This window comes from Poeciliopsis prolifica, unplaced genomic scaffold, assembly GCF_027474105.1.
Source record: "Poeciliopsis prolifica strain line A6 unplaced genomic scaffold, Auburn_PproV2 SCAFFOLD007, whole genome shotgun sequence".
Lineage (NCBI taxonomy): Eukaryota > Metazoa > Chordata > Actinopteri > Cyprinodontiformes > Poeciliidae > Poeciliopsis > Poeciliopsis prolifica.
Window position 1 is genome coordinate 4,726,719 of NW_026562382.1, and position 27,917 is coordinate 4,754,635.

General features: G+C 40.4%; 1 protein-coding gene across 3 annotated transcripts in view; it reads right to left on the minus strand.

Annotated features, from left to right (window-relative positions):
• The window catches only part of dachd (dachshund d), a 131,224-nt gene that overhangs the window by 47,371 nt on the left and 55,936 nt on the right, over nucleotides 1-27,917 (minus strand). For all 3 annotated transcript variants that reach the window (XM_055031793.1, XM_055031792.1, XM_055031791.1), the window contains exons 2-3: nucleotides 15,252-15,367; nucleotides 4,284-4,436 (exon numbers count right to left, since the gene is read on the minus strand). In XM_055031793.1, coding sequence (XP_054887768.1) covers nucleotides 4,284-4,436; nucleotides 15,252-15,367 — 269 coding nt within the window. The remainder of the gene's footprint in view (nucleotides 1-4,283; nucleotides 4,437-15,251; nucleotides 15,368-27,917) is intronic.

A 27,917-nucleotide genomic window follows, 5' to 3' on the forward strand; every position in this document is an offset into this window, starting at 1 on the left:
CTGTATTTCTGCCTCTTTTTCCCCCCTCAGTTGGTTTATGTAGTGGTTGTTCCTGATTAAATGGATCCACGTCCTGAGTGGTATTATCAGAGCACATTAACATATCAATTCCTATCTTTGGTCGTCACATGATTTGTTTAAGCAAACATGTCGGTTCTGTGTGGCTTGGAGCTGGATGATTATAATATGTCAGTCGGTCTCCAAGGAGACGCTCGTGGTCGGAGTCGGACTTTAAAACAGCGCAGGGAAATTCCCAAGTCAGCAGCACTGTGAGCAACAGTTCGACTGCTCTTTCAACGAAACTGCAGCCAAAAGCACTTTCCCTTCCTACCCACACCGTGTCACTAAAGGGATCCATATATTTGGACTGCTTTTTAATAATGGTGGAGGTGAACTAGATTTGTAGATTTTAAGCTTTGCTGGCTCTGACTGTTGACTAATTAATTTTTTTTTCTGAGTAGGTCATGCTGACGACAACTATCTTTAAGGTGGAAGTTGACAGCAAAGGAAGAGGTAATAAAGTTAACTGTTTTCTGAAGAACCTCAAAACTTCTAGGAAGGAAACAATTTTCCAAAAATTGGCGCCTACAAACACAAACATTTACTGATGTTTAAACTAAGGCTGCGTAAGACAATAAGCGATATATTTACTATAGTTTGATTATAAAATAATGATTGTTTGATAAACATGCTTTGTGATCAACATGTCTGCAACTTTCCCTGAGCCTTAGCAGCCAGGTCAATGAGATCTACCTGAGTAGAGGTCATAAAATGCAGCAAAAGTCCTTCAAAGTAGTAAAATATATTATTCATAGGTAGAGTTTTAATGCGCAGGACCTAAAATGTGTTGGTCTACCAAATGTGGCACCTAAAAAGTCATGACTACAGTATTGCAGATGCTGAAATTGTGGCGCCGATTAGCATTAGATTCTCAGTTACTTTAATAATTGAGTTTTATTTCAACAGATAACTTGCAAAACCTCTTAAGCTGAAGGACTTAGTGGTGAATATTATTAATGAGGCAGATGAGTTCACAACTTTGTGTCATTTTGGGAAAAAAAATATGTACTATGTACATTTTACCTCACATGACAAATGTTTAATTTGTTTTTATTTATTTTAAAAGACAATCTGGATTTGGAATAGGTCAAAGCTTTACTAAATCAGTCGTGCGGAGTCAGAAACAAGACTGATGATTGCTTTAGATAATTGAACATAGCAGACATTCACATTTTCGCTCATAAATCAGTTTAAACTGAGCCCGTTTTGTTTTGTTGTTGTTGTTTTTTTAAAGTAAAGTTACAAAATGCTTCCATTAGAGTCAGAGGGGGGCGTAAAAAGAAAAGAAGAAGAAAAAAGAGGACGGCGCGCTGCTTCCTTCGTTTCATGGCTCCACAGTGCAGAACCAGGGCCATATATCTCCAGCGTATTATCAGGATGACTCCTGCTGGCCACCCTGTCACAGGAGAGTGCTTGATATAAACAAGAGATTGCTGCGACACCCAGTAATCAATATTAGGATGGTTTCAGTACCAAACATCATTTGTCTCTCCGAACATTCCTTTGACCAAACGGAGCATTAATTCAAATCATAAATCTGAGCTGATTTAAATCCGAGGAGAGACGGAGAGGAGGGGGGGTTTTGGGAGGGAAGAGGGGGGAATAGAGGGAGTCTCTCCCCCTCTAAAGTCCCCCCTCCTCCTCATCCCTCCCCAATTTCTGACTGCCTGCCCCTAATGATTTATTTTCTACATTTCTGCGAGCGAGAGATTTGTCCATACTCACTGACAGGTCACCTTCAAACGCCAGTGGCAGACTGTTCATCACCATGCAGACGAGCATCTCATCGCTGGGAGTAAATATTAAAGGAAAAGAATCCAATTGATTGTGGATGGGCCTGAGAGGCGTCACTGCCATATATTTCACTCAGAGAGCTAATGCCGCGGCCCACACCTCGAAGCACTCCCTCCTTTTCTTTTCTGTTTTTTTTTCTTCTTTTTTTTTTACCCAGAATTATGATTCTTCCGGAGAGCCTTGTGTGGCTGGCTGCGCGACTCAAGGTTACAATTTAAATTGTAAAAAGATAAAACAGTTTCTTATTAGCTCCATTGCCACAGCCTTGCTGTTTGGTGCTCACATTTATCTTTATTTCCGTGACCTCGGAGGCTCATATTCCCCCAATTTCTTTTTTGTTTTTTTTTTCCTCATGCCTTTTACACACTCCATTCTCTTGGAGTGATGACCTCACGCTTTATGCATTTTGCATTGTTAAATCGGCTTTGAAACGCATCCTGTTTTCATCTCCTGCGCCACAATCTCCACTGTGTCAAGTGTTACTTTAGAAACGGGACTGTTTATCACAGTAAGTGAACGGAAACCTCGATTTAGCGTCCCATGCTGCAGGGATTTCATCTGGTTTATAGTTCTGAAAAGGCCTTGTGAATCTGCCCCAGCGTACATTATCAGTCTCTTTAATTCACTAAGTGGTTGCGTGTGATATTACAGAACTCCTTCTGCTTTTTAGGGCTAATAATTAATTGAAACGGCACATTGTGAAAAACCAGAGCTCTCACAGCAATTCAATTAGATCGTGTTAAAAAGCTCATAGCTGGGGTAAACTGTGCTCACAGCTTCACTCTGCAATTAGGCCCCCTTTTTTTATTTATTTATTTTTTTCCCTTTCAACGTTACAGACTTCAAGAGAAAACAAGACTCCCACTCGCACCGAACATAGAGGCTTCACTGCATGCAAACACATCACACTCGGCAGCTTACCGTGTCATAAACAACTGGAAAAAACAGCGGGGGCATCGGGATGAACCATGCAAATCTTTGGTTTTAAGTTGAGCTGCATGCGTAAGGCCACTTAGGCTTTGCAGGATTCTGACTGAAACTTGACCGCTGAAAGAAGTTAAAGGTTCAGGTCGGAGCATAAGCGGAGATTTTTCTATTTCACTCCTTGCTTCTCAGCACATTTAAAATAAAAGATTTTCAAAAATATTCCTACTTTTGCATGCACACATTTCTAGGTTTTCAGTTGTTCAACACATTATCTCTCCAGTCTTGAGACGCACTTGCTGGTTTAATCAGATTTTTGCAACTAAGTCTGTTCTGCTCATTGTGTTGAATTGCGATATGCGTAAAATCACATGTGGAAATATGTTTTAACGAATCAAGTGTACCGCATGTTGACCAGTGAAATAAAGACATGTTGTCGGCCTCCTGATAGAAGAAGTAGTTTTGAATCTAACAGGCGTTAAAGATTTATTCACATCTATTCCTATTCAAAGTCCCCAAAACTTTATCTGATTTTTGCAAACCTCAGAAAATCCAAGAAGATGCATTTTTACGATCCATTTATTGGCTGAAAATGACTCGAGTTTCTTAGTTTTGGATGCAAATAATGATGGGGAGGAGGGTTAAAATTCAAAAGCAAAACGATTGTCAGGATTTCACCTGCAAGACAATCAATGGGAAATTGGCCAATTTGGATCACCAGACTGATTGGTGCACATTATCCTGAAGTTGAGCCTCTGATTTTGGTCATGTTTGTATTTCGCTTCCTTTTGCATCTGAAAAAACTTCGATCGGCTCCTTTCCAACCTCTATAAAATCAGATGTTTTCCAAATCTCTTCTAAATGATCAAACGCAGATTTTTAAACTCATATGCAATATCTTTATCTTGCTGGTGAAAATGAATGACATCAAAACATTCAACAAGCTGGACATAAAATTACAATTTAAAGCAATATTAATTGCTTTTTAGAAATTAAGATTTATATTTCATGTATTTCGTTTTGATATAATCTGAAACACTCAAAAAGTTTCCTGCATTGTTTTGTACATGTGGATTTAAAAAAAAAAATCAACTTAAATCCTTTCAATATTTAAAACATATATACAGATATAACGATATGCTTACACATCTATATTTGTAAAATTTCACAGAATTTTTACAGCAACCATTATGTTTGGACAGAAACAGTAACAATAAAGGGTAAGCTGAAAAAAAACCCTGAAATGTTATTTTTATAGCATAGTAACTCTTAGACAAGCAACAAGTCGTAGTATAAAATCGGGTCATCTGCATTATTTTCTATTTTGATAACATATATGGATATTATTCTTTACTAAACGTCCCTTCACAGCAGCAAATGGTCTAGAATGTGTTTGTGTCGATACAGTTGTATTAAAATGCTTTGCAGCTCGCGTCTGTCATCCATTAATGCGACTGCAGATTTGTCTGTGACAGTGCATGTGTGCGTTTAAAGGGCATCCTCACCGACGCCGGAGCTGAGGTCTCCATTCTCTCCGTCAGCCCCGTGGTGGTTGGCGTTGCCGTGGTAGCCGCTCATCGCCTCCAGCTTGATCTTCTTGACCTTCATGGCCTCCGCGATGGCTGCGTTGGCAGCTGCCGCCGCGGCCGCCGTCAGGCCTGGAGAGAGGAGGCAGACGAGACGGAGAGCTTTACAGATCTGCCGCATCGTTCTGCGAGAGGCGCCCGCGGGACCCTTCCACGGCGAATCCAAACGACAAACGCGCGAAACCGACTCAAACCGTAATGAGGAGGAACGCTAAATAATTTCATTTACGGCGCGGAACGGGCTCCTGCGAAATGCGCGCATTGGTGTTTCATCTACTGACAGGGGAGATCTTCCCAGCAGGTTATCATGCTGATGAGATGGATCCCTGTGTGTGTGTTTGGCGGCATATGATTTGTATGAATGTTTCCAGGACTCCAGCAGGCCCCCCCGCTGTACTGATGTATTTGTTCCCTGATAGGAACCGATGCAGTCGAGATAATGGCGCACGATGCAAGCGATCCGCGCGCGCGCCGCTTGTAACACGCAACGTGTTTGTGTATGAAATACTGTTTGACACAAGAGGGAAGAGAAAGCTAGAGAGGCTCAAGCAACACAGGCAATGATTCTTGTTGATGACAATTTAAGTCCGTTCAAGTGATCTAATCAACATATTTATAGCTGATGTTTAAACAAACTCAAGCTAAGAACAGAGCAGCAGGCACTTGGGTTTTTTTCTTTTTCTTTTTTTTATGCTAGTTTAGTTTTAAGTGAGCAATTTTTCATAAAGCCTTTAAAAAGACATTTAGAATGGGAACTGGTAAAAAGAGAAACGATGCCTTGCTGAATTTAGTGTGAATGTAAAAATAAAACACAGACAACACACGTAAAGTAAATGATGGCACTTTCATTCTAAATGCACATTTAAAAGGTCAGACAAAGATGGCTTTTGGGAGAAAAAGATAAACCTTGGGATGAGGCAGTGGAGAAGTTTCCAGTCCCTTATAGGCTCAAGAATCCCAAAAGTTTCCATCCAATGCTGCACCTTAAGGTTTTCGGTTCCTTTAATGAGGTGCAAGAACAAAACCCTTACATATTTCTCTGACTGTATGAAGTGTAAAAGTGACGCAGTGCTGCTGTGCATTGACTGTCAGCTGGCTGAAAGAAGGTCCCTATCACTTTTTTTGGTGACAAAAAAGGACAAATTTAGCTGTTTTAAAAACAGTTCTAGTCACAAATAAAGCCCAAATAGCAATGCTGTGTAAGTATATCATTCCCACTATCACCGTTTTTCAGGTAACACTTTATTAAAGTACAATGATTAGCAGGATGTCTGTTAGGCAGCCAGATGCAAGCTAGCTAGCTAAGAGCAAAACATATTTGACCAAAAGTTATACCTCTTTGTGGCTAACATTTAGATGCAAGAGAAATTATTATTTTTGATGTGTTTTCCTGTCTAAGCAGCAGTTTAAGCCAGTTTTTCTACTTGAACTAACAGTAATTAAGATCATTACATTTCTGTGTTTAGTATTTGTGGTAACTTGGCAATGTTTCATTTCTCTTCTCACCACTTCCCACCCTTCAACATTTGCTGTGAAAATCAGCATTCTGGGTGAACAGTTTCTCAAGAGTTTTTCTTTCTTTTTGTGTGAAAACTCGACGAAAAATCATCCCGTTCCACCGCAGCTCGAAGAACCCTGTAAACCAATTACCTCACATTGGTTTGTATGCATATCACTTGAAAAATTTCTGACAAAATGCCAAATAGCTCAGAGAATTTTGCATGCATCTGCTCGCGCCAAAGGCTGCTGTTCCTCCTGAGTAGACTAAATGAATATTGACATCACACTTTAAATAATCATTCACATTTCCACCGCGATCCCCCAAATACGCTGCAGAATAGCAAATTGTGACACGGTTGTCCAACATCAATCAAAATGAACCGGCTATGATTGATATAGTGAGAGTGGGATTATAGACGCACGTATGCCTGGCACACTGCAGAGATCATAAAGCACCGGTTTGTCATTGTGGTAGTTCCGGGGTTCTGGTGTATCGAACGTGACTCAAATCTTTATTCATGAGGCTGGTTTCAAACAGCAGGGACTGATATAGTGTTAAAGCTCCTCCAGGCCCGGTGAGTCTCAGGAGAGTCCTGCAACTCTTCTTGCCAACATCGGTGAGGAAATCAAAGATGCAGAGCAAAAAGAGAAAAAAAAAAGGAAAAAAGAAAACAAGATATGTACCTATTACTGTTATAACTCAGACACACAATGCCGTATATCACCTGCCCTCCTTTTACACGGGCTGTTTGTAGTTGATATGCCGGTTTGCCTTACGTTTTTGACGCAGAACAAAGCCGCGTCGGCGTTTATCGTCGCAAAGCTGTCACGTCTCAGTGATGGGACTCGACGCAGCTATTAGCAATGCATTCGAGAGGAGACACGAGTACAGGGAGAGGTGGGAATCGTACACGTGGCTCTAATAGATGCAAACACACTGTGGAAAGAAACTAAAAAAAACAAAAAAAACATGCGAGCCGGAGCCTGGACGGCCTTTTTTCTCATCCGCAGCCCAGATGGTGAGAGTCACTCTGAGCCGCTGACATGGAGGTGCATATAATTTAAAGCCTTGTTTGCATCTTAAAATACATCAGTACCATATTGACGTACAGTATACATCATGTCAGCCTGGGCCCTCTCGTTTGCAATGGACCCTGGCTCGCTGTTCCATATGCATAAGCAAAGCAAGACGAAGGGGCTGGTGGTGGGGGCGGAGAGGGTTGGACGCCATCGCCTCATAAGAAGGTGATACTTCTTCACATAATGAATGTGGCCTCTGCCCAGCCTGAAGGTCAGCCTTCATTTGTGTATAATGGGCAAGAGTCAACTGTTTTCCAAATGAGACGTATGCAGAACAGACTGCCGAGTAAATATTGAAATCACCTCTGGGCTGTTTGTGTGATAAATTCCCCCCACAAATCAGGTGCCGCTCACGGGGAGTGCCGCAGTGGAGCTCACCGACGCTCTCTAACTTGTGAGGAGAGCCACAGTTTATAGCGACACAGTCAGCCTGTCCTCCGAGGTGGACCAGATTAACTGCAGGAGCCATCGTGAAGTGAAGAAAAGGGAAACAGGAGCATTTAGGAGAACCAAGGGTGTGGCGATACATCCAGTTCACAAAACAAGAAGATACTAACAATATTGGGCTCACAAGAACAAAATGAAATTCTGGCAATATCTTTGGGAACTAACAGTTCCTCTTATGAAATTGGTCTCTATGCCAGAAAATTAGACATATCCCTCACAGATTTAGTTGTGAAATCATTTAGCTCCTCTCTGTAGCCATTCTGACCACTCAAAATGAATGACGCTACACTGCCACATTCCCCCAATGGTGCTCAGAAACACAGAAACATTCGATCATTCAAGGAAATGTGTGCTTGCATGACAGGAATTAAACTCTTTTGATGACTGCTGACCAGCTTTTTTGATGACTGCTGACCATCTTCAAAACTTGTGTTTTGAAGATGTACTTTTCGTGATGACATGATGTGGTAATCAGATTAAAGTCAGGACTCTGGCTGGGGGACTCAAACATTTAACGCTGCTTTCAATCTGAAGAAATGGAGGTCAAATGAAAAGATTATATTGAACCTAAATTTTCCAGGGGTAAGGATCATCTTAAGCTTAACTATACATTGTAAAAGCAAAAAAGAACTATTGTAAAGAATCTCAGATAACTTTGCTTACTAGAACGAGATAAGCTGCTACGCAATATTTGGTTGGAAGGAGCAAGCTGTTTTTATTTTTTGCAAAATCTGCAATCAATTTTTAATATTTTAGTTCAATTCAAAATCAAAATGTTTGTCTGATTCCGAGGTGGCCCTAATGTCAAAATGCATCTTTGTGCGTTTTGAGCACTTTTGATTTTGAACTAGAAGAAATTATAAAGAGGTTGGACTGCTTTTAAAAGAAACTGTGAAATGCCCTGCTAGCTTATTGCTGATAGATTAGCATAATGTCGTTAGCAGTTAGCCAGTCAAGTTTAGGTCAAGTTATTTTTGTACAACACACTACAGAAACATAATGCAGTAACCAAATTACTGCATTCTCATGATGCTAACAATTCATTTGTATCTTTTCTATCTTTTATTTTTCTGTCAAGTCATTATTACTTTCTGCTTAAGGTAAGCCTGTCTTACCTTAAGCAGTTTGGAAAACTTATTTCACCAGACAAAGTCAAATGTTGACAACAACTAAATAGCGATTCATAACGCAGACTTCACTTTGATGGGAAATGTTGTACTGTGAGATCCTGTAGCACACCTAAAGGGAGGGTGTTGATCAAGCGTGTAAATCAAAAGCCAATAAATTGATTTGTACTGCTGTGAAATGAACTGGGTGATCGCTTTTATCATTCAGATTCAACCCTCGCCCTGCCTTTGACTGAGTGACACAATCCGTGAATGGAAATCTTTGTTTTGAGGATTGTTTCATTTCATCAGTTCGATTGTCATATCCACATAATGTGGAGGTGGGGGACGCCGGGGCCCACCAACAGGTCTATTAGCCACCAGGAGCCTGAACATCAACAGGGCCAGTCCCGCCCGGTGCTAATCTGCATTCATTACTATGCAAACAAAACAATCCGGCATCATATATTCTTTCAAAGTCACCTTTAGATTCAGACACTTTTCTGATACACAGAGGAGGGAGAATCCTCCGGAGCGCAAAACAAACAGCACATCATGTAGAGAGCCCCACACCAAAAAAAAAAAAAAAAAAAAAAAAAAGGTTTCAAACAAACAGAGAATAGCATGGCACTGTCACACGGGGAGCACAAAACAGCAAATAAGGGAGACAAGGTCTGATGGTAGCCCTTGGAGCAGCTGTCATATTAAATAATAATGAAGGATCTATTAATATGCAAAGGAAGCAGCAGCCGACTGGCTTAACGCTGTCATGCCTCTGCATATTGTCAGGATCTTCATCATTAATTAACATGCTAGCTGCCCCATACCTGCGCCAATGTCAGAACATTCTTACAACAAACACCCCAATGCCTATGCCCTCCGCAACTAACTCAGATAATTAAATTAAAATCAGATTAACTTCATGTCGGTTCTCCCACAACAAAACAAAAAAAAAAAAACGAAAGAAAAAACAACTTTCTCTAACACTTGATAAAATAATAACAACCAAAGCTTATCTGTTGCGTCTCCGCTGTTAAAAGTAAAAACAATGGAAAGGGGATCTATTTATCGGGGCATAAAAAAGGAATTGAGACGCTCTGTGTCAACGAGCACGGCCGCCTAATTTTATGCATGGACTGGCGAAGGCGATGACAAACCGGGGACGGGAACGACGCCGCTCTTAGGTACACTAAACCACTTGAACTGTGCGATCCGCATCATGATGAATTTAGTATCAATTACAGGGTGGGCTAACCTTACGACAGGCGGCGGGACTGAAAGAGGAGGGGCAGAGACACAAAGAAGTGACAGTAAATTACCTGCTGCACGCTGGAAACTATTTTAAACCTGATCGGAGCGCCGGCGGATTATGATCCGCTCAGCAGCTCAAAGTGACATGCTAATTGTACACTGGGTACATATAAATATTGGAATATGGCTCATCTTACAACAGTAGCTCTCTGTAGTCGGTAAAAAGCGATAGAAAACATTTAATAGTATTGCTTTTCAAATCAGTAAGGTACACGTATAGGCCTATATAAAGGCCTACATTGTTTCATCTTTTCAAACACATTGCAGTACCGGATATAGAATAACTTGAATAAATACAAAAGAAAGATAAATGTAGTTTTCCCATGATGCTTTCGCCTAAAAAAAAAGACTCACTGACTTATTTGAGTTGAGCCACTCTTGAAGGCAGATTAGGTCGATTGATCTACTTAAGGTCACCCTGCAACGTCTAATTGGGATTTACATCTGGCCTTCGACTAGGCCACTGCAGGCTTTCATTTTTTTTTTTTTTTTAATTCTCTGTATAAGTCGCTGGAGTCCTCCAGCCTCAGAAATGGCTTTACAACCCATTTCCCAAACTGACAGATATCCGTTAGATGTTTCAGCCTACTTCATGTTGTTAGACAGGTTCTCTTACGGTGTTTTTATTTTAATTATACTTGACAAAGTCAGGTCTGACTAGTTAAACCCCAAAAACACAATCAACAACAAAAATGTTGTTGGGTACAGTTAATTCATAGTTTAAAAAGGATGGGAGTTTAAATTCAGGTAAATTTTTTTCTTAAATGAATCACCTTTTAAAAACCACATTTGTGTTAACTCTGATGTTTGTATTGTGTCTAAATTACTTTCTTATAAGTGCATCAAAAAGGCAACAACAGGAGAAATCTGCAAGGGGGCAAATACTTTTTTTTGCAGGACATTGCAGGTGACATTCATTTCTCTAATGGTAAATGCAGTGCTCTTGCCTTATTCAAAAGGCTGAAGCCATATCTGGGACATAAATGAATTACACTGAAGTTGCTGCTTAAGTAGAGGCCAGAGTGTGAGTGGAACCCCATCCACCCTCCCTCTTCACTCAAAAGGAGATGTCATCTCAGTGTGGTGTCAGTCCACAGCAAATAATCCGATTTGGGGAGTGTGCAGGGGGGGCAATCTGCCTGTAATGCATCAGCAACTGGAAAGGCTCCCAGCATACCCGCCTCGCCGCCCCCAAACCCTGCGGGCCACGAGCGCGAGCATTCGAGGGATTGCGGCGTGTGCGAACGTTTTGCAAACGTGAAAGTGCTTCCTTCAGTGGAAATTCAAAGAAAATGGAGTTGGTGTCAAGGACGGAGATACACATGTTAGCAATATGTTGCACATCGCCTCTCGTAGATCCTGTTGTCTGCAGAGACGACATATTTGCGGGGCTCACATGTTGATGCTAATCCGGTGTGATTTGAATAAGTGTCCAACGTTTGGCCACGTTTCAAAGAAAGTTATCTTCAAACAGTTTGCATGGAGTAATTCAAGCAAGTTAAGCACCATTACTTGAATGGCTTTTATGAATCAAGTCATAAAGTGAAACCTTTTGCTTTGTTTGAGCTGCGTGTCGATGACGAGCTGCTCGAAAAGCACACCCACTGCATGTATTGGTTTTGGATCTGGCATTTGTTCAGGGAAGAAATCACATTTATCTGTGAGCCAGACTGAATGATGCACATTTTCTGTTGTTATAGAAAGACACTGAGCATTGGTGATCTTGACAATCACCAATGTTTCGACCTACATTTCATTTCTATGTGTGGACTCAACTGCTGAAAAGATTAAAAAATAAATGGATGGCCCTATTACCTTTTTTCTGCTCTTGGTGATACAGCCAATGAGTGACAAGGAAAACAAACTGGGCTTCTGGATTGGCTGCTTTGCCAATGCCGCTAATAGGGAATCAAGCTGCTTTGCGCCCAGGTATTAGTTATCCAAATGTTACTTTCCACTGAAAGATCCATGAATAGATGAAACTGCAAATACTGAACCAACCATTGGGATTCCACTGTATTTTTTTAGGAAAGTATTTTCTCCATGCTGGATAAATATACTCATATTAAAGGTTTTTTTGTTCTCAAATGTTCAAACGGAAGACAAATCTATCTAAAGCTGTTCAAATACCTTCGGGTTTCAGTAAGAATAAACAGAGCTGCGCTTCCAATACTATCTCATTATTGTGAGTGAAAACATTTGGACACAACACGATAATCAACGACTACTTACAATATGCTACGTGCCCGTCACTTTCTGTGAAGCTTTTTGTCTAAACGTATAGCTTTTTTTTTTTTTTCCCCCCGAGACAAAATTTATCTTAAAAACCTGGAACTTCTTGGGAGCTTCATCTTTGATAGCATCATCAAAAACAATATATATATATATATATATATATATATATATATATATATATATATATATATATATATATATATATATATATATATATATTATGATTAAAAATGATTAAAAAGTGCTGGGAAAATTCTGTCACACCGCAGCAGGGAAGCTTAAGGGAAGTTATGAGAAGAACCTCAGTTACTTTATCTGTGCCCCCTGAATATCCCAACTAAATGTCAAGATCACAGAGTCCCTCTGGAGCTAAAGGGGAAGATATCAAAAGGCTCCTTTTGTTGCTTCATGTTCTACTAAATAACCCGTCTTTCTCATCACTCTCCGTCTGTCCGTCTCGTGTTTTTTTGCTTCGGCCTTTAAGTTCGCCTTTCATTGTGCGGCCGCCTCACCCCGCTCTTTAAGTTCAAAGCTGCAGCCATGGCTGTGAGACTCTGCTGTATTTGAACACATCGATTAGCTGCAGCTTATTATTTGCCCTACAGATGCTTTCGCCACACTGTAGACCAGTGCTTCTCAATCCCAGTCCTCGGGGCCCCCTGCTCTGCATGTTCTAGATGTGCCTCTATTCCAGAACAGCCAATTCAAATGACTGCATGACCATCAAGTACGCTAGAAACCTGTTAATCACCCACAGGTTCAATCCAGGTGTGTGGCAGAAGGGAAACGCCTAACACATGCAGGGCAGGGGGGCCTGAGGACCGGAATTGAGAAACGCTGCTGTAGACTAACAGAAAAGTATCTCCTGACAAAGCTGTTATTGTGAATTACAAATCTGTTAGTGAAAGGTTCTCTGAAATAAATAAAAACTCTGCTCCGGTGGTTTGATCTGCCAGTTTTCTCCTTGGCTAAAAACACGGCATGTGCCCCACACCAAGACGGCACAGCAAAAGTTGCCTTGGACAGCACAGTATCATTAAAGACGTATCAGGAAGGACAGGAAAATATGCAAATCAGAGCACTTAGAGCCACCAACATCAAAGCGCCCACAAATGAAGCCAGCCACAAATAGAACAAAAGCATTAGTTGCAATAAGACTTGGCCTCGGGGCGAAGCGAGGGCACAAACGCTTGTTGTTGATTCTTGTGGCGATAAGGCTTGCTTTAGCATCACCACTGCCTATGTACATATACCAGTGGAGTGGATTTAATCGCACTAATTAGAATGCACTCAAGGCAAAATGCAACATCTACTGGAATAATCTGAGAGAAAAGATCTCCAGTCCAATTTATTCTCCTGCTCTTGGTTTCCGGAGGGGAGGGTTGAGCGGAGGATCTGTTTTTGGTAAAACGACTGAGCGGCTGGTGTCTGGTGGTTGGGTGCATGTGTCACTTTGGACTGGTTGCCATTTCGAGGACAAGCTGCAGGGAGGCCACTCATAGGGAGTCAGTGTGTGTGTGTGTAATAAAAAAAAAGGTGCAGTCGCCCAGACAGAGTGAATAAGAGCCTTAGCAACAGCAACATATAGCTTGGATATGGTGCTGGTTATCAGTGTGAGGATTTCATTAAGCTCTGGTTTCAAATCCATTAAAATTACCCATAATATTGTTACTACAATTTAAAGTCATTTAAGCAAAATGAGCTTCGGTGTTCTTGCTCTAACAATGTGGCACAGAATAGCTGGAGCCTCCCCGCTGACACCGTTTGTCAGCTGGCTGAAAGGAGCTTCTGATGCTTTTTCGTCTAGTTTGAACAATGTTGGAAATACGGAAGCAGCAAGCAGGACACTACAGGATGACCACCGAAGCAGAAATCCTGACTGATTAAATTTCCTCATATAGGCCTTTGGAAACTACTACCACATTTAGCATGACTTTATATTGAGTCTATGAATAAAAACCAAAATATTAAAAACAATAAAATGCTAATTATGGACAATCAGCATCAAGACATTAAAAGGTTTCAAAAACTGCAGAGAAACTGACCAGAGTCTCTTTTTTGCTATGCTGCACAGATTGAGGCCCAAACGTCGCTGTGCACTGCCACTCAGCTGGCTGATAAAGGCAAGTATGCCTTTCATTTGATCATGAGAGACGTTAGAACTATTTCTGGTCACAGAAATCAATCATATCTTGTTATATTTTTTAGTATATATATATGTATTTGTTTTTTTCTTGTAAAGAGAATGATACTGTGATACCCTGCTATTTTTAACCCAAGATGCCACGAGAATATCATCGTATTTTAACACAACCTGACTACAAACATGCAAACGAAGCAGATATCCTGACTAATTACCCAGCTAATATCAACTCAGTATATGCTCTGTTTGGTAGTGATAGCGCTTAAGGTGTCATTTTCTGCGCAATAAGCATTTGATATCTACAAAATGTTGTGCTGTTTCCCCCCCCCAACTTTTGCAAAAGATGCAAATAGCATCAAATATGATGCTGAAAGGCTGCACGGTGGTCCAGTTAGCACCGTAGGGTTCTGTGTACAGAACCCTACAATCAAAGAATCAGCTGTTATGGACAGTTCCCTGGACTTCACTTAAGAGGAAAAGAGATTGGGCTTTTCCTCTTGTTGCTCCTACTCTATGGAACAATTTGCCTTTCCAGATTAGATCTGCCAACAGCCTAGATCATTTCAAAACGCTTCCCAAAACTCTTTTTTATTCTTTGGCATTTATTTGAAGTAGTGTTTGATACTCTGTTTTTTTTATCAATTTGTGTTGTTGTCATTTTTGTATAGCACTTTGGTGCAGTTTTACACCTGCTTTTAAAGTGCTATATGAATAAACATGACACCTCACAGTAAGAGGATCCTTGGTCTTTCTGCACAGAGTTTGGATATAAGGTTCATAACGTTAGGTTATGATCACTAAAATGTCACTTAGGAGTGCGTAAGTGTGTTGATTATGAAGTTAACACCACATAATCGATATTTTGGGTTATATTTTGCAGCAAAAACAGGAATGAGTAGAATAACTCTCATTTTTTGAACATAAATAAAAGAAATTACATGGTGTTTAGTGCTCAGTTTTTATTCAAGCTGCGTAGGTTTTGATTTCGAAACAGCTGTGTTTTAACTCTGAGTCATGATACCGGCCCACGGCCGCATATGGGAGCAGCGGAGCTCCGAAGCGTACCTGTAGGAGGGATCATGCCAGGGGACATGAGTCCAGGCACCGAGTGGGGCATGATGTGGGGGTTCTCTGGTGACGTCACGCTCTGGGTCCTCTTCGGAGGCCGTCCGGGTCTGGAGCTGCAGACAGAGGAGAGAAAAGTTCAACTTGTGAGAGACGAAGAAGAGGAGGACGGGGGGTGGAGTGGCGGTGGTGATGGTGGGCGGAGGGTAGTGTTAACATTTGTAGCTTACCGGAATGCAATTCCATTCCAAAGAGCTAACATGTACTGTAAATAAATTTCTTTTTCAAGGACAGTTGCTTTCTGCAGCTCAACATAATAGACTTCCATAACTAATTAGATTACACGCTGAATTCATTTCCTTTCTTGAAGATCAACCACTTTTTGATGCATAATTCATAACCTTCACCTCGTTACCTGTTCCCCCATATTAATATCCCCACACTATTTGAATTGCCTCGTTTGCATATGCTAAAATCCAGCGCTCGGCCCTCGGCCTGGAAATTACATGTTAACTTGTTATAATTATTGCAGTCAGGCCACTATTGATTTATGAGACTTTTAAAAACCAAATATGTGTAGTTCTGGTAATGAATGATATTTTAAGGTTCTTCAGGAAATTAAAAGGCAATGGCTGCCTTAGGAAATGTTCTGCTTGCTTGATTTAATGCATGCCTTAGCTGGAAGGTGGTGTGACAGAGTGATTCAGACCTGTTGGACGGTTCTGATGGGGGAGTTTTATTACACCAAACGAGGGGCACAGATCCAGCAGTGATAAATGACTGTGCCACCTCGCTGTGGAGAAGAAAAAGGCCTTCAAAGCAGATACACCCTTGACTTTCTTCACATCTTACTCATTCGCTTATTAATACAGCTTCGAGTTTCAATCAATACCTACTTTGCTGGCTTATAGTTGCAAAGAAAAGCCTACAGGGTAAAGGAAACACACACACACACACACACATACTGGGACCATGTGAGGGACTAAGATCCTGTAGAGGCATATTCTTTATGAAGCACTGGCTGTGCGTCTCAGCTGAAGATGAATTATGGTGACTTGACACAGGTGACATATTGGCTTCATACATTATTTCACATAGTAGTCCATTTCAAGCTTTTGCGAGATACAAAGTTCCGTCTTAAATGACTTGAGTCTATCTTTAAAACACAATATGATCTCTGTAGCATGCTGTAAATAGCCAAAATGATCAAACAAGAAGAAGAGGGTTTTTTTTTTGTTCTTTTTTATTGACCGAATTTCAACTTTTACATACCAGAACTATACATTTTGTCTTCTTCAGTTGCAACAAAGATTTTGCCTGGATTTTTTATTTTCTTTTAAGTGAAATGACACATCGAGTGCAGGGGTCTTCAAAGTGTGACCAAGGTGTCTTTTTTTTTTTTGTGGCTTTCAATTGTAGGTCCAAAATGATAAAAATTGATCAGTGCGAAATTATTGCAAAAATTTTTAATCTTCCTTTAATGGAAAATGTAAGCCACGGCACATGAACATTAGCCAAGCATTCAGCTTTCACTTTTATTTCACAATTAACAGAACCACGACAACCCAGTAACCTGGGTGGACCCATAATTCACTTTCAGCTAATGCAGCTATTTACAAATCTGCTTTTACGTAATTTAATACACTTGCCTAAAAGTAACAACCACCAATGAAACAGTGACCAAAATCCTGTCCTTACTGATGAAAATATTTCTTCTTCTAGTTTCTTTTTAATCTAAGCCCATAAGAATTGCAAATGGCCTATGTTTTAGTTGGGGCAACATACAAAATTAATTATTTATTTTAATTTTTAATTGTGGAGTTTCTGTTGAGTTAATCTGCTGTGTCCTTGAGCCACCACAAGGGTGGGCTGAGTCCTCAGCAGCCCCTAGTCCCATGCTAATGCTAATGCAAGTATTTACATGTTTTGCGGCTTATCTGACCAGTGACCATTGCTGGAAACTTTAACACATCTGCTCTGATAATAACTGACCCAGCAGACGTGTCCGTCTGTCAGAATTGCTCCTCCACCCTCCGCTCCTTGGATTTGTAAAAAAAATAAAAATACAAGTTGGGTTTTCCAATCCAACAAAAATGAGCTCCTCTTATCTAACTGTAAACTGTTATTCCAGACTTTATCAGCCAGTACAATATATGAGGCTGTTTGTGTTACAGTACATTTCCCTACATTTCCCAAAGGCGGTATCTGAAGACAGACGCAGTGGCTTTAGTAGCAGCCTTAGTGGTTGAATTTATTCAGCCATGTCTTGTGAGGTTTATTTACCTCACCAGTGCTAATAGAGTGCACTCACGCTGTCTGTCTGAATATGCTGACTCTTTCATATACACACTGGCTCTGGAGGTTTTAGGGCTAAAAGCAGACTTTCACCCAACTGTGTCCCCTTTTGGAGGGGAAACATAAGAGACAGAAAGAAGTATCAAGAGGGGGAGCGAATGACAGTAAAGGGAGGAGGGCGGCTGGGGAGACAGAAGGGAGGAGAAGGGGAGAAAGAGAAATGAGCACTCGTTCACCCTACGAAGGTCTGGAATCGGTATTCCTATTCCTATAGAAGCACCTCTTTGATCTTATGAGAGGGCAAAATCGCAGACAGTTTTGCTGTCATCACTTTCACTTGTACTCTGGCTGAATTATTTATAAAAGAACTCAATAGAGGGTATAGGAGGGGCAAAACGCTTTTTCACTAACAATACTAAAGGCAAAGAAAAAAAAAATGCTCTCAAATGGACAAAAAGAGATGTCACATCAACCTTAGATCATGTCAAAGCTCCGTCACAAAGCCCCAGTTAAGTACACCTAATGTTTAGATAGTCTGCCAGAAAATATGTCCGTGTGCTTAAAGGGGGATAGCATTTCAACCACTCTCTCCAAACAAATAACACTGGCCGGCCATAAAAGCAATACAGAAACTGAAACGCTTTGAACTGAGGAACCTCCAAGCAACAGGAAGGGCTCTCAGGAATAATATCACTGTCTCCTTTCCTTACGGCTGAGTGGGCGTCTGTATTTGCAGAAATAGCAAACAATTTGTTGAAGAACGGAGACAGAATAATACCCACTGATTTGCTTAATATTTCAATCTTCCAGTCTCCCAGTTCTGTACAATGTTCCTCAACAAAGGCAAGACATTTGAGTATATCTTTTTTTAGATATGTTTTCCTTTTTGAGCTGTGCCAAACTTTTGATGTGAAACTGGTGCTGGTTTTCTTCGCTTTAGATTTTAAATCTGATCCCAAAAAAAATCCAAATGGGGTTCTTCAAGGCTCTATATACTCAGGTCACTTTTATTCTGTACATGCTCAATCAAGCCCATGGTAATATCTGAGTCTGATATTAGTTCAGATAATATCAGTTTCAACTCATTGGCATGAGTTTAGTCTCATTCTGATGAGACTAAACTTTGTATCTTTGTGTCAACATATGACCACAGTTCTTTCTAGCTGCAAAATCAGTGTTTCTGATATAAATGAATGGAAGAGGACACATTTTTTTGGGCCAGATTACAGATTTTACCAAATATAATTTCTGTTCAATTCAACAAAAGTAGGAGAATTAGGACACCTCTCTTTAAAACCGAGAAACTAGCATGTGCTCCTTGCCAGAGTCCTGACCAAGATCAGGATCACACCAGTCCTTATAGTATTGGACTGGCTTCCTGTTGGTGAAAAGATAGATTTTTAAACCATATCAGTAGTCTGTAAGGTACTGGACTTTAATTGGCTTAAATACAAATCAGAGTTGCTTCATTCACAAGTGAGCTATTCTGTCAAAGTTCTCAGAAGCAAAGTAAAATGAGCTTGAGCATTTAGCATTTACGCTCCCCAGGACCGGAAGCAACTTAATCAAAAAAACAACAAACACTATGTTTACTCATATGTGAATTGTGCTAAAATCATTACAGCAGCCTTGCTTTAGGCTGCCTTAAGTCACGCAATTTAACACCCCAACCAAAGCTACGCATGCTAACGCCTGAAGAGATGGTGGACAGTGAGAGCCATCCAGGCTAATGTGCTGGGTCCAGAGAGGAACTCAACCTGGCCTAAAACAAAACAGCCAGGCTATTTATCAAGCAGCAGATGCTGATTCCTTAAATAGCCTGGCACAGAAACTGCTCCAAACTAGGCCATTATTGCAGAAAAAAAGACAGCACAACTGGATTTATCACTGGGATTTTGGTTCCTTTCCTATCAGCTGCTTTACTTTCTAATCTGTTTAGCCTGTTTTAAAATGTTTCACCCAAAAGAAAAAAACTGTCTACATTTCACTTTGGGCTTGTTCAGACAATAATATTTCTGTTCCGGGGGATCAGTCACGGAAGAATTTTATTTCATCTTTTATTTATATTTATACTAAAGACATTTGGGCCCCTCATAGCTCTGGCTTCAATTAAGGAAACAAAATAGGCCCCCGTCAGCTTTGGGCCGGGGCCACAAATATGTTACACATCCATTCTCTGCCTTTCTTGTTTTGCTGCTATGGTGAAAAGAAAATAGCGGTGAACTTTCCCTGAACCAGACTTCCTTTAATGGCCCCGGCCGTGTGTTGACCCAGCAGAGTCGGCTGGAACCTGATACTATCCAGCTCACTACGCCCGCACGGGCAATCAGATTACATGGGGCCCAACAATACACTCCACACGAGTCCAATTTCAAGCGCTACAATGCAATGCAATAAAAGCGCGATAATTGAATTCACGTTCTCACCCCCGTTTACAGGAAGCCGACACAATGCGATGGGCATAACAAGAGAGGGCGATAACGCATTAGACATCGGGATAGTTCTGATCTCTTGGTGGGATTCTGATGACTCACTTTCGTCCGTCCTTTTTTTTTTTTTTTTTGTTTTGTGTTTTTTTCCCCCGACAACGGAAGTACCGACTGAGCTCTTATTACCCAGAACGCTGTTAATGCAGTGATTATGATCTGTTATAAATCAATTGAAACCACAAAAGTAATGTTAAGCCCAAGTGAGCACACTCCCTTAGTGGATTTGGTTACACAGAAAGAAAGAGGGGAAAAAAAAAAAATCATCTGCTCTTCCCATCTTGGGATATCTTCAGGAATTCAGCCCGATAATGTCCTCTGTGGCTCCGGCTTGTGGAGAAAGAGCACAATATTATTTCCCGGTGGTTATGATTGAGCCATTAACCTTTTATCTCGGTCTTTTGTTTGACGTTTCTAAAAAGTTAAGGATGGAGATATTTATTCCATTTCCGCCCAGCTGGCCAAAACAAGCGGGTGAATCATTCGTCTGGGGCGTGGGTAAACAAAGGGCCTCCTTAGGTCTCCGCCAATCAGGCCTTATAAAATATTAACCCAATGTCATTGCCCTTTTAAAAATCTCTCACCTAGAATTCCCTAATTGTTCCTTTTTCTTTATCTCTGCAGTGCAGAGAGTAAATAAATTAACAAAATAGCTTTTAACGCCCCGGGTAACCTTTTAACTGAAGGATTATCTGGGGTTTATTTTTCATTTCTCTCGCCACGATAGCCGAGCATGGCCCATTGATTGGTTTGCTGGGGTGGTGACCAGCCATGAAAACAAGGTCTTATTGATAAAACAAAGCAGCTTCTTACCTTTTAAGTGCCAGGTCAGGCAGAATTTCAGCAACCCCCCCCATGTCTCTCCACACCACCACCTCCCCTCCTTGCACCTTCCAAGACCATCAGGGGCCTGAATATGCTGAGCTGATGGTTTCTTCTTCTTCTTTTTCTTTTTTTTTTTTTGCTCCAATCAAATAGTTTAAAAATATGCACACATCTCCCCCAAGAGGTTAACTATGTTTGTTGAAAGATGTGGATAACATGTCTGTGGTGTTTTCCTGCAAATTTTAAATCCCAACAGGTATGATAAGAGCTTTGATTGAAAGAAGGAGATGAAATGCCTTAATTCTAAGAGCAGAGAGAAAAAATAATAATTAAAGGACTTGGCAAGTAAAATTAATCATGTACAAGCTTTAATCCAAAAATAGATTTGAACTAGAATGGCAAGGAGGGGGGAAAAATGAATAAATACAAATTTCCCAATGTCAATTTATGATGATAACATATATGTCCAATTAATTACTATCTGATTAGCATGTGCTCTTTGCTCTCCGGTTCCCAACATCATCAGCCGCAGTAAGATCAGGGAAGGGAGATATATTAATGATGGCTATGCAAGCTATGCAATCCCTATTATTTCTTTTGATGAATTCTTTATGACTCTTTTTTTCTTTTAGTTAATTATGTTTGTGATATTTTGAGAATAAAAATAGTCGGTGATGGACATACAAAAATGCCAAAATGTTTCTCACATCTGCAAATAGCTATATCAACACAACTTTTCCTGGTGAAAACGTTACTTATTGTTATGGATCCTGGAGAGAAGAGCAATTGCTTTCTGCACTGAATCAATGTTTGAGACCACCATCTTCCTTATCGCTGCTACGGGGGTTACAGCCAATCAGTGACCAGAAAAAATGAATGGAGAACTACGATTGGCTGATTTGGAAACTCCAACCAATACTATGTCAAGTTTATTTCAGCTTTGTATATACTTTACCTATGCTCTACGAAAATGGCTGCATGTCTGCAAATACAAAATCGCATTAACAAGATTTGAGTATTTTGGAATTATTTATGTCTGTATTTAAGAAAAATACGTGACTGTAAAGTCAAGTTTTTGGTATGTTGACTGAAACTATGATATGTTGCGTGCTTGAAGCAAAACTGAAATATTGCTCAACCATTACGAACTCCTAAAAACAAAAAATGGAGTTTGTCTTGTGAAAGGTTGATCATATTTTGTGAAAGGAAAAAAAAATGCTCCTAATTATGTTTCCATCAACACCGTTTCATGTTTCACCTAATATTGTTCTATGAAATGAACGTACCGATATGCTCGAAAGTGAGAGAAGTTATATGTCAAACATTATCTACTGCTCAATGTCCTGTATGTGTGTTTTCATTTTGTTCTTATCCAGATTTGCTGATAGTCAATAATTAAAATGACATTTATTTTTATCTTTTTCTAGTGATTTACAAACCAAACAACTGATTGATTATTAAAAGAAGTGCCTACTTTGTTATAAAAGTAATTATTGCCTGATTTAGCTGTGTGACAGTTTGCAATAGTTTGACAAAACAGCATCAGGAAAGAGGAGCAGAGTATTTGTTGCCTTCACTTGAAAAGAGGGTGAAAAAAGATGATTTATATTTCCTGCTGACCTTGGCAGTCTATTCGTTGTGACGATCATAATCTCAGAGTCACAGTGTGATACATGAGAATGAATTCACTCATCCATCTTTTTCATGCATCCATCTATCCTTTCCCTGATCTTGTATCTGTATTTGCATTGAACCTATTCTTGGATTATCTCAATCAGTTTTCCCCCCTCGCACCTGTCAGACACTGCCTCGCACAGGTAGCCACAGTCCGCTTATCTGATCTAGATAGCTGGATTACAGCGAGTTGGTGAGTGCAGCGGGGAGGGGGAGGAAAGAAAAACACACTTTTATTTATTAGAGTTAGGCAACAGCTGCATCCGCCTACAAACTGGGAACCTTTGTTGCGGAACAATATATCACAGATCAAATGGTGTGAAATCAAAGGAGGGAGAGAGTTAGCATCAATCCGCCACTAAAACCCCCCTTTTAAACTGCTGTCTGTTCTCTGATCCCTGGGTGGACTAATGTGCAGGGTTGGGATCAGCAGCAGTCAGGAGAGAGTGGGTGCCTTCCTGGTGCCTTTGTCTGGCCTCGGCGGTCATTAGAGCCATGCTGGGTCACGCCATCGCCGTGCCTGACGGGGCGCAGGAGCCGACTGCGCCGCTCGCCGGTGGTCAAGGTTCCTACGCGCGATGAAAGTGTGAAGAAAACTGAGCATAGAACTTTTTTTTTTTTGAGACTTTGTACTTTATTATCCATAAACGCTATATAATATTTTATCTTTGTTCATCAATTTGTCATTCCATCAATCTAACTTTTTCCATCCATCTTTCAATCTATTCCTGTCTAGAATCTAACCATTTACCCTTTGCATATCAGCTTCCACGCGTCCATCCTTCCAATGTTTGTCTGAGATCCGTCCGTCTATCCATCCATCTATTTCCCCATCCATTATTTGTCTAACATCCATTCATCCAGCCAATCCTACATGTGATTTTAGCAGGTTCAAAAATGAAAGTCTGACCGGTGTAAAAACATGTGCTTTGTATTTGTAGTAGATGTAGTTATACCTTGACAAAAGGGACCGGAATTTACTTCTGCATAATGGTGGAAGTGGGACTTGATAAACGTGTCTGAACCCTGGATAAAAACCCTCCTGCCATCAACTGAGTCCTGTAATCGAATTCTGTTAGATATGTGAAGCCTGTCAGGTGTGAAATAGAATATTGGAGCGATCTACAGCACGATAAACTGCCGATTATTCCCGTGCATCATTAATGTTAAAAGCTGATTCCATAATTGTACGTCCCATAACTACAGAGTCTCAGATTGTTCAGTATCACATCAGCAGACTCTGATAATGAGTAAGCAGCCTTCCTACATCGTGGCGCCTGATGAGGAAAGCCTAATTGGTTGACTTTTCCATGCCTAATGGATGATTCTCTTAATTAAAAAGATACTGTACCAAATGTTAGAAATCAGATAGCGCTTAAAGTAAATGCGCTTAATCAAATGTACGAGAATGAACAGTTCCAGGAAAGCCTAAACGAGATTGGTCGATATGATTTTCATGCCAGTATTTATCAATTGCGAGAGCCTTTGGTTAGTAAAAAGAAAGAAAAAAAAAAAACAGAGTGGGGTCTTATCTTCAAACTGCGAGGGGGAAATTTCATCTAAACGCTCGCACTGATCTCTCTCTTTTTTTCTCTTTTTTTTCATGAACTGCGATGCATATGAAACAAGTCTTCAAAACAAGGCTTTAAAAAACTTACCCAGTCAGGGTGCCTTTGAGGATATTTAATTAAAATCTAATCCTGCATTCATTAAGGCTCACATAAATTAAGCTGTCATTCATAAGATTTATGGATTCTCATTTGCATATTGCATACAATTCATCAATTACTCAAGTATGAAAGGAGCGCATTTCCCTTGGAGCTGCCTGCTAGCCTGCCAACATTTGAAATGAGAGAAAGAGCACAACTGTCAGCCATTCACTGCAAACTTTTCCCCACAATGTCTGTGCACTGATTAATCTCATTTCCTAGGCATCCCTTACAAGATTGTACACAGTCCAGCTGCACTTTTCAATTATTTCTCCTGTCCTCCCTACTAACTTTGAAAGCAGGACGGGCTAAACGTGCACTGGGGCTACTTTAGTCTTTATGTATATAACATGTCCTTTTTTCGCCGGGGTAATCATAAATTACAGATGGGGGGGCGGAGAAGGAGGAGGGTGTTTTAGAGATCCTAATGGAAGAGAACTGTAGTAATTCTATTGCAAATCCCATCAGGCAAATATTCCGCATCCTATAATAGCATATTTCCTGTCACATTTAGCGAAGAATAGCTCCAGCAGGCATTCTGACAGAGGGAGAAGGCAGAAGAAAAAAAAAAAAAAGACATGTGGGGGCAGAGAGTGGCTGGGTGACAGTGGGCAGGAAGAAAACAAAAGAGAGGGGGAGAATCTTAGAGGTAAAAACACATATAAAAACAGACTCCCTCTTTGGACACTAGGCTATGGGAAACCCAGTGTGGAGTAAGTGCTTAAACCAAGCGGTGCGTGAACGCATCTGAGATAAAAGGTCAGGCGAAAAAACAAACAGACCACTCGCGAGGACGAATGGAATTAATTGACTCATTAATATGCATGGCTAATAAAGCCCAAAATCCTAAAACAAAAATCATTGTCAACCATTCCCTTTTAATGGCTCTTATTTTCAGCTTGAGAAGAGCCGGTCTACAGGGTGTATCAATCTTGGGAGGGGTGGGGTTCCTCCGGCAAAACAGGCTTCGGGGGGCAACCTCCGTGTTGTGCGCTCATGTCCTCCCCAGCAGACAAAGGCAGAGTTGTTCTGGTGGAGGGATTAATTGAGAATTAATCCCGCTTTCTGGCAGTGGAACAGACCAGCAGTTAGGAGTGAAAGTCATCCTGAAGGGTAGTTAATTGGTTCCCCCCATCGCAAAAGCTTTGGAGAACAGAACTCAAGCTGCAGTTTTCATTAATCCTCCCTATTGTTTTGAGAAATTGTTGTAGAGAGTGACTTCAGATGGAGTCAACAGTTAAGGCTTTTAATTTGCTTTTAATTCTGCCAGCCGGGCGACAATTAACAAACCCCAAAGAACAATAGCTTGGAAAATTATGCGTTCGATTGACTCCAAATGACTCTGGAATCAAAAACCGATAAGCAATTATGATACTGTACTCTACAAATGGTAAGTACCTCAAATGTGCTTGAACCACCAGTTGTCTCAATTCCTCTCCCTTCATCTCTCCACAGGTGCTTGTGAAACTATACCTCTTTCCTTATTTGTCACAGTCCAACTGAAAACTTCAGTGTATTTTAATGGGATTAAGACGATTGGCCAGGACAAATTAGAGAATGGTTTTCTTTCATTAACACATAAAAGCATAAGAAATGATTTGTTTTAAGCCCCTTTACTCTGAAACCTTAAATATAGTATAAATTCAGTACAACCACTTGTCCTCAGAATTCATTTCAGCAATAAATTATACTTTTTTATGTATAAAAAATTTACCTTTGGGATTACTAAAGTACTTTTGAATTTTGAGTGCATCTCTGTGAAATTTGGGTTTGTCTCTTGAAGGTTTGCTCATCTGTGGACTGAAACCTTTGCCTGTTCGTCTAAGCAAAATAGATGCACCTCAATTAGATTAGATCGAGATCATCCGCGAACACCAACTTTCAATTCATTTCGATTCTGAATTGAATGGCTTTGAGTCGGGCATTCAAACAAATGAATATGCTGTAATCTACATAGGCTTGCATAAAATGAGGAACATGTGATGAGTAAAATTTTATTCCATTCCAAATCCGATTCAATAGAATGTCGATTGTGAACCTAAGCTCTAGTCTCAAATCCGCTGCAGCCTGTAGCAGCTTTTCTTCCACTATTGCTTTTGCTTCACCCATTTTCCCATTAACTGTGAGTAGCTTCCCTGTACTTGCTGTAAAGAGTATTAAAAAGAGTTGCAATGGTGATAAAATAGGTAAATAATAGAATACCAGTAGCGATATAAGCCTATTTTTCATTTTCTTCTTTTTCTCACCTGTCTTTCCAACATTCTGTGACCTTTAGCATTTGGTGTCATTTGTATTCGGTGTGATCATCTGCTGCTGTGTGACTCTGTCCAACTTTGTAAAATATTACATTAGCACTGCTAATTGATAAAACTGGAAATATACCAACCACCAATTATTGTACTCTATACAATCCTTTGATACTGCACACCCATTGACATCGCAATGATGAAACATTTGTTATATTGTGCAGCTGCAGCTGTAGTTCTCACAGCCTTTTTTTTTGTGTGACTTTCTTCAGTCAGAGGCTTAATCAGATCCTCTGTAATGTCCAGTTACAGACAGTGATCACAGTTACTTTGAAAAAGTAACTCTAATCAGATTACTGATTACTCCTTGAAAAAGTAACTTAGATTACTGATGACTTGATTTGGATAGTAACTAAGTTCCATAAAAAAAGTTACTTTTTTAGTTACTTTCCCCAGCTCTACTTATATGGTTGACCTGAAGGGCAGATTGTTTAATGGGTACAACAGTACAAAAAAGCTTTAGTAATATGTGCGTGTTTTTGTGTGTTTCTATTATCTGGAAAACTATAAATAAGGATCACAAAAGCAAATAGCAATGCAAAGTGATTTCGATAAGTAACTGTAGTCTGACTGCTGGATTTGAAATAGCATGGTGTTAGATTACTCGTGACTAAAAAAAGTGGTTCGATGTCAGTAACGCCCATGTAACATGTTGCTGACATCACTGGTTACAGACTGTTACTGGAGATCATCGGTTAAATATTTTAAATACCATATTTGTTTCTCTTCCATGTTACTATGCTTTAGAACTGCACCACCAGACCGCTGGATGTGATGAGTTTCAGGTCCAAATGGACACAAAAGCCAGAAAGAGAGGATGATATAATGATAAGACAAGGAGACACAGAGACCAACAGCAGACATGGAGGAGGAAGAACGTGCAGAGGAAAAGAGAGTGAAGATAGTGCAAGAAAAAGAGGGAGGAGAGACAGAGAAAAGAAAACAACACACGCACACACACACACACACACACACAGTTCACAAACAGACTCCAAGTTCAAGCAAAACAGGAAGAGTGCAGTGATTAGCATTAATTGCACTGAGGATTGCAATCCTGTGTGAAACATTAAACAAAATTTATCTACTGTTTATTCATTTTCCGGGTTTTCCTTTTTCAATAATTAATTGAATGTAAATACTTTGAGAAGTCCAAAATTATCTAGAGAGGAAAAGAAATGTTTACACAATCAGGGAAAATGTTCCCGTCCTCCGTCTCTCTCTCTCCTCTTTGTACACGGAAAGGTTAGGGGCTCGGGCCTGTTCCTTGCCGATTCCCCACCATAAGCGTCGGTTCCCCCGAGTGTCGACCGCTGGGACAGTGTTTGCATATTTAGATACAAACCACCCTGTTTATGCAGCCCCCCACTGACC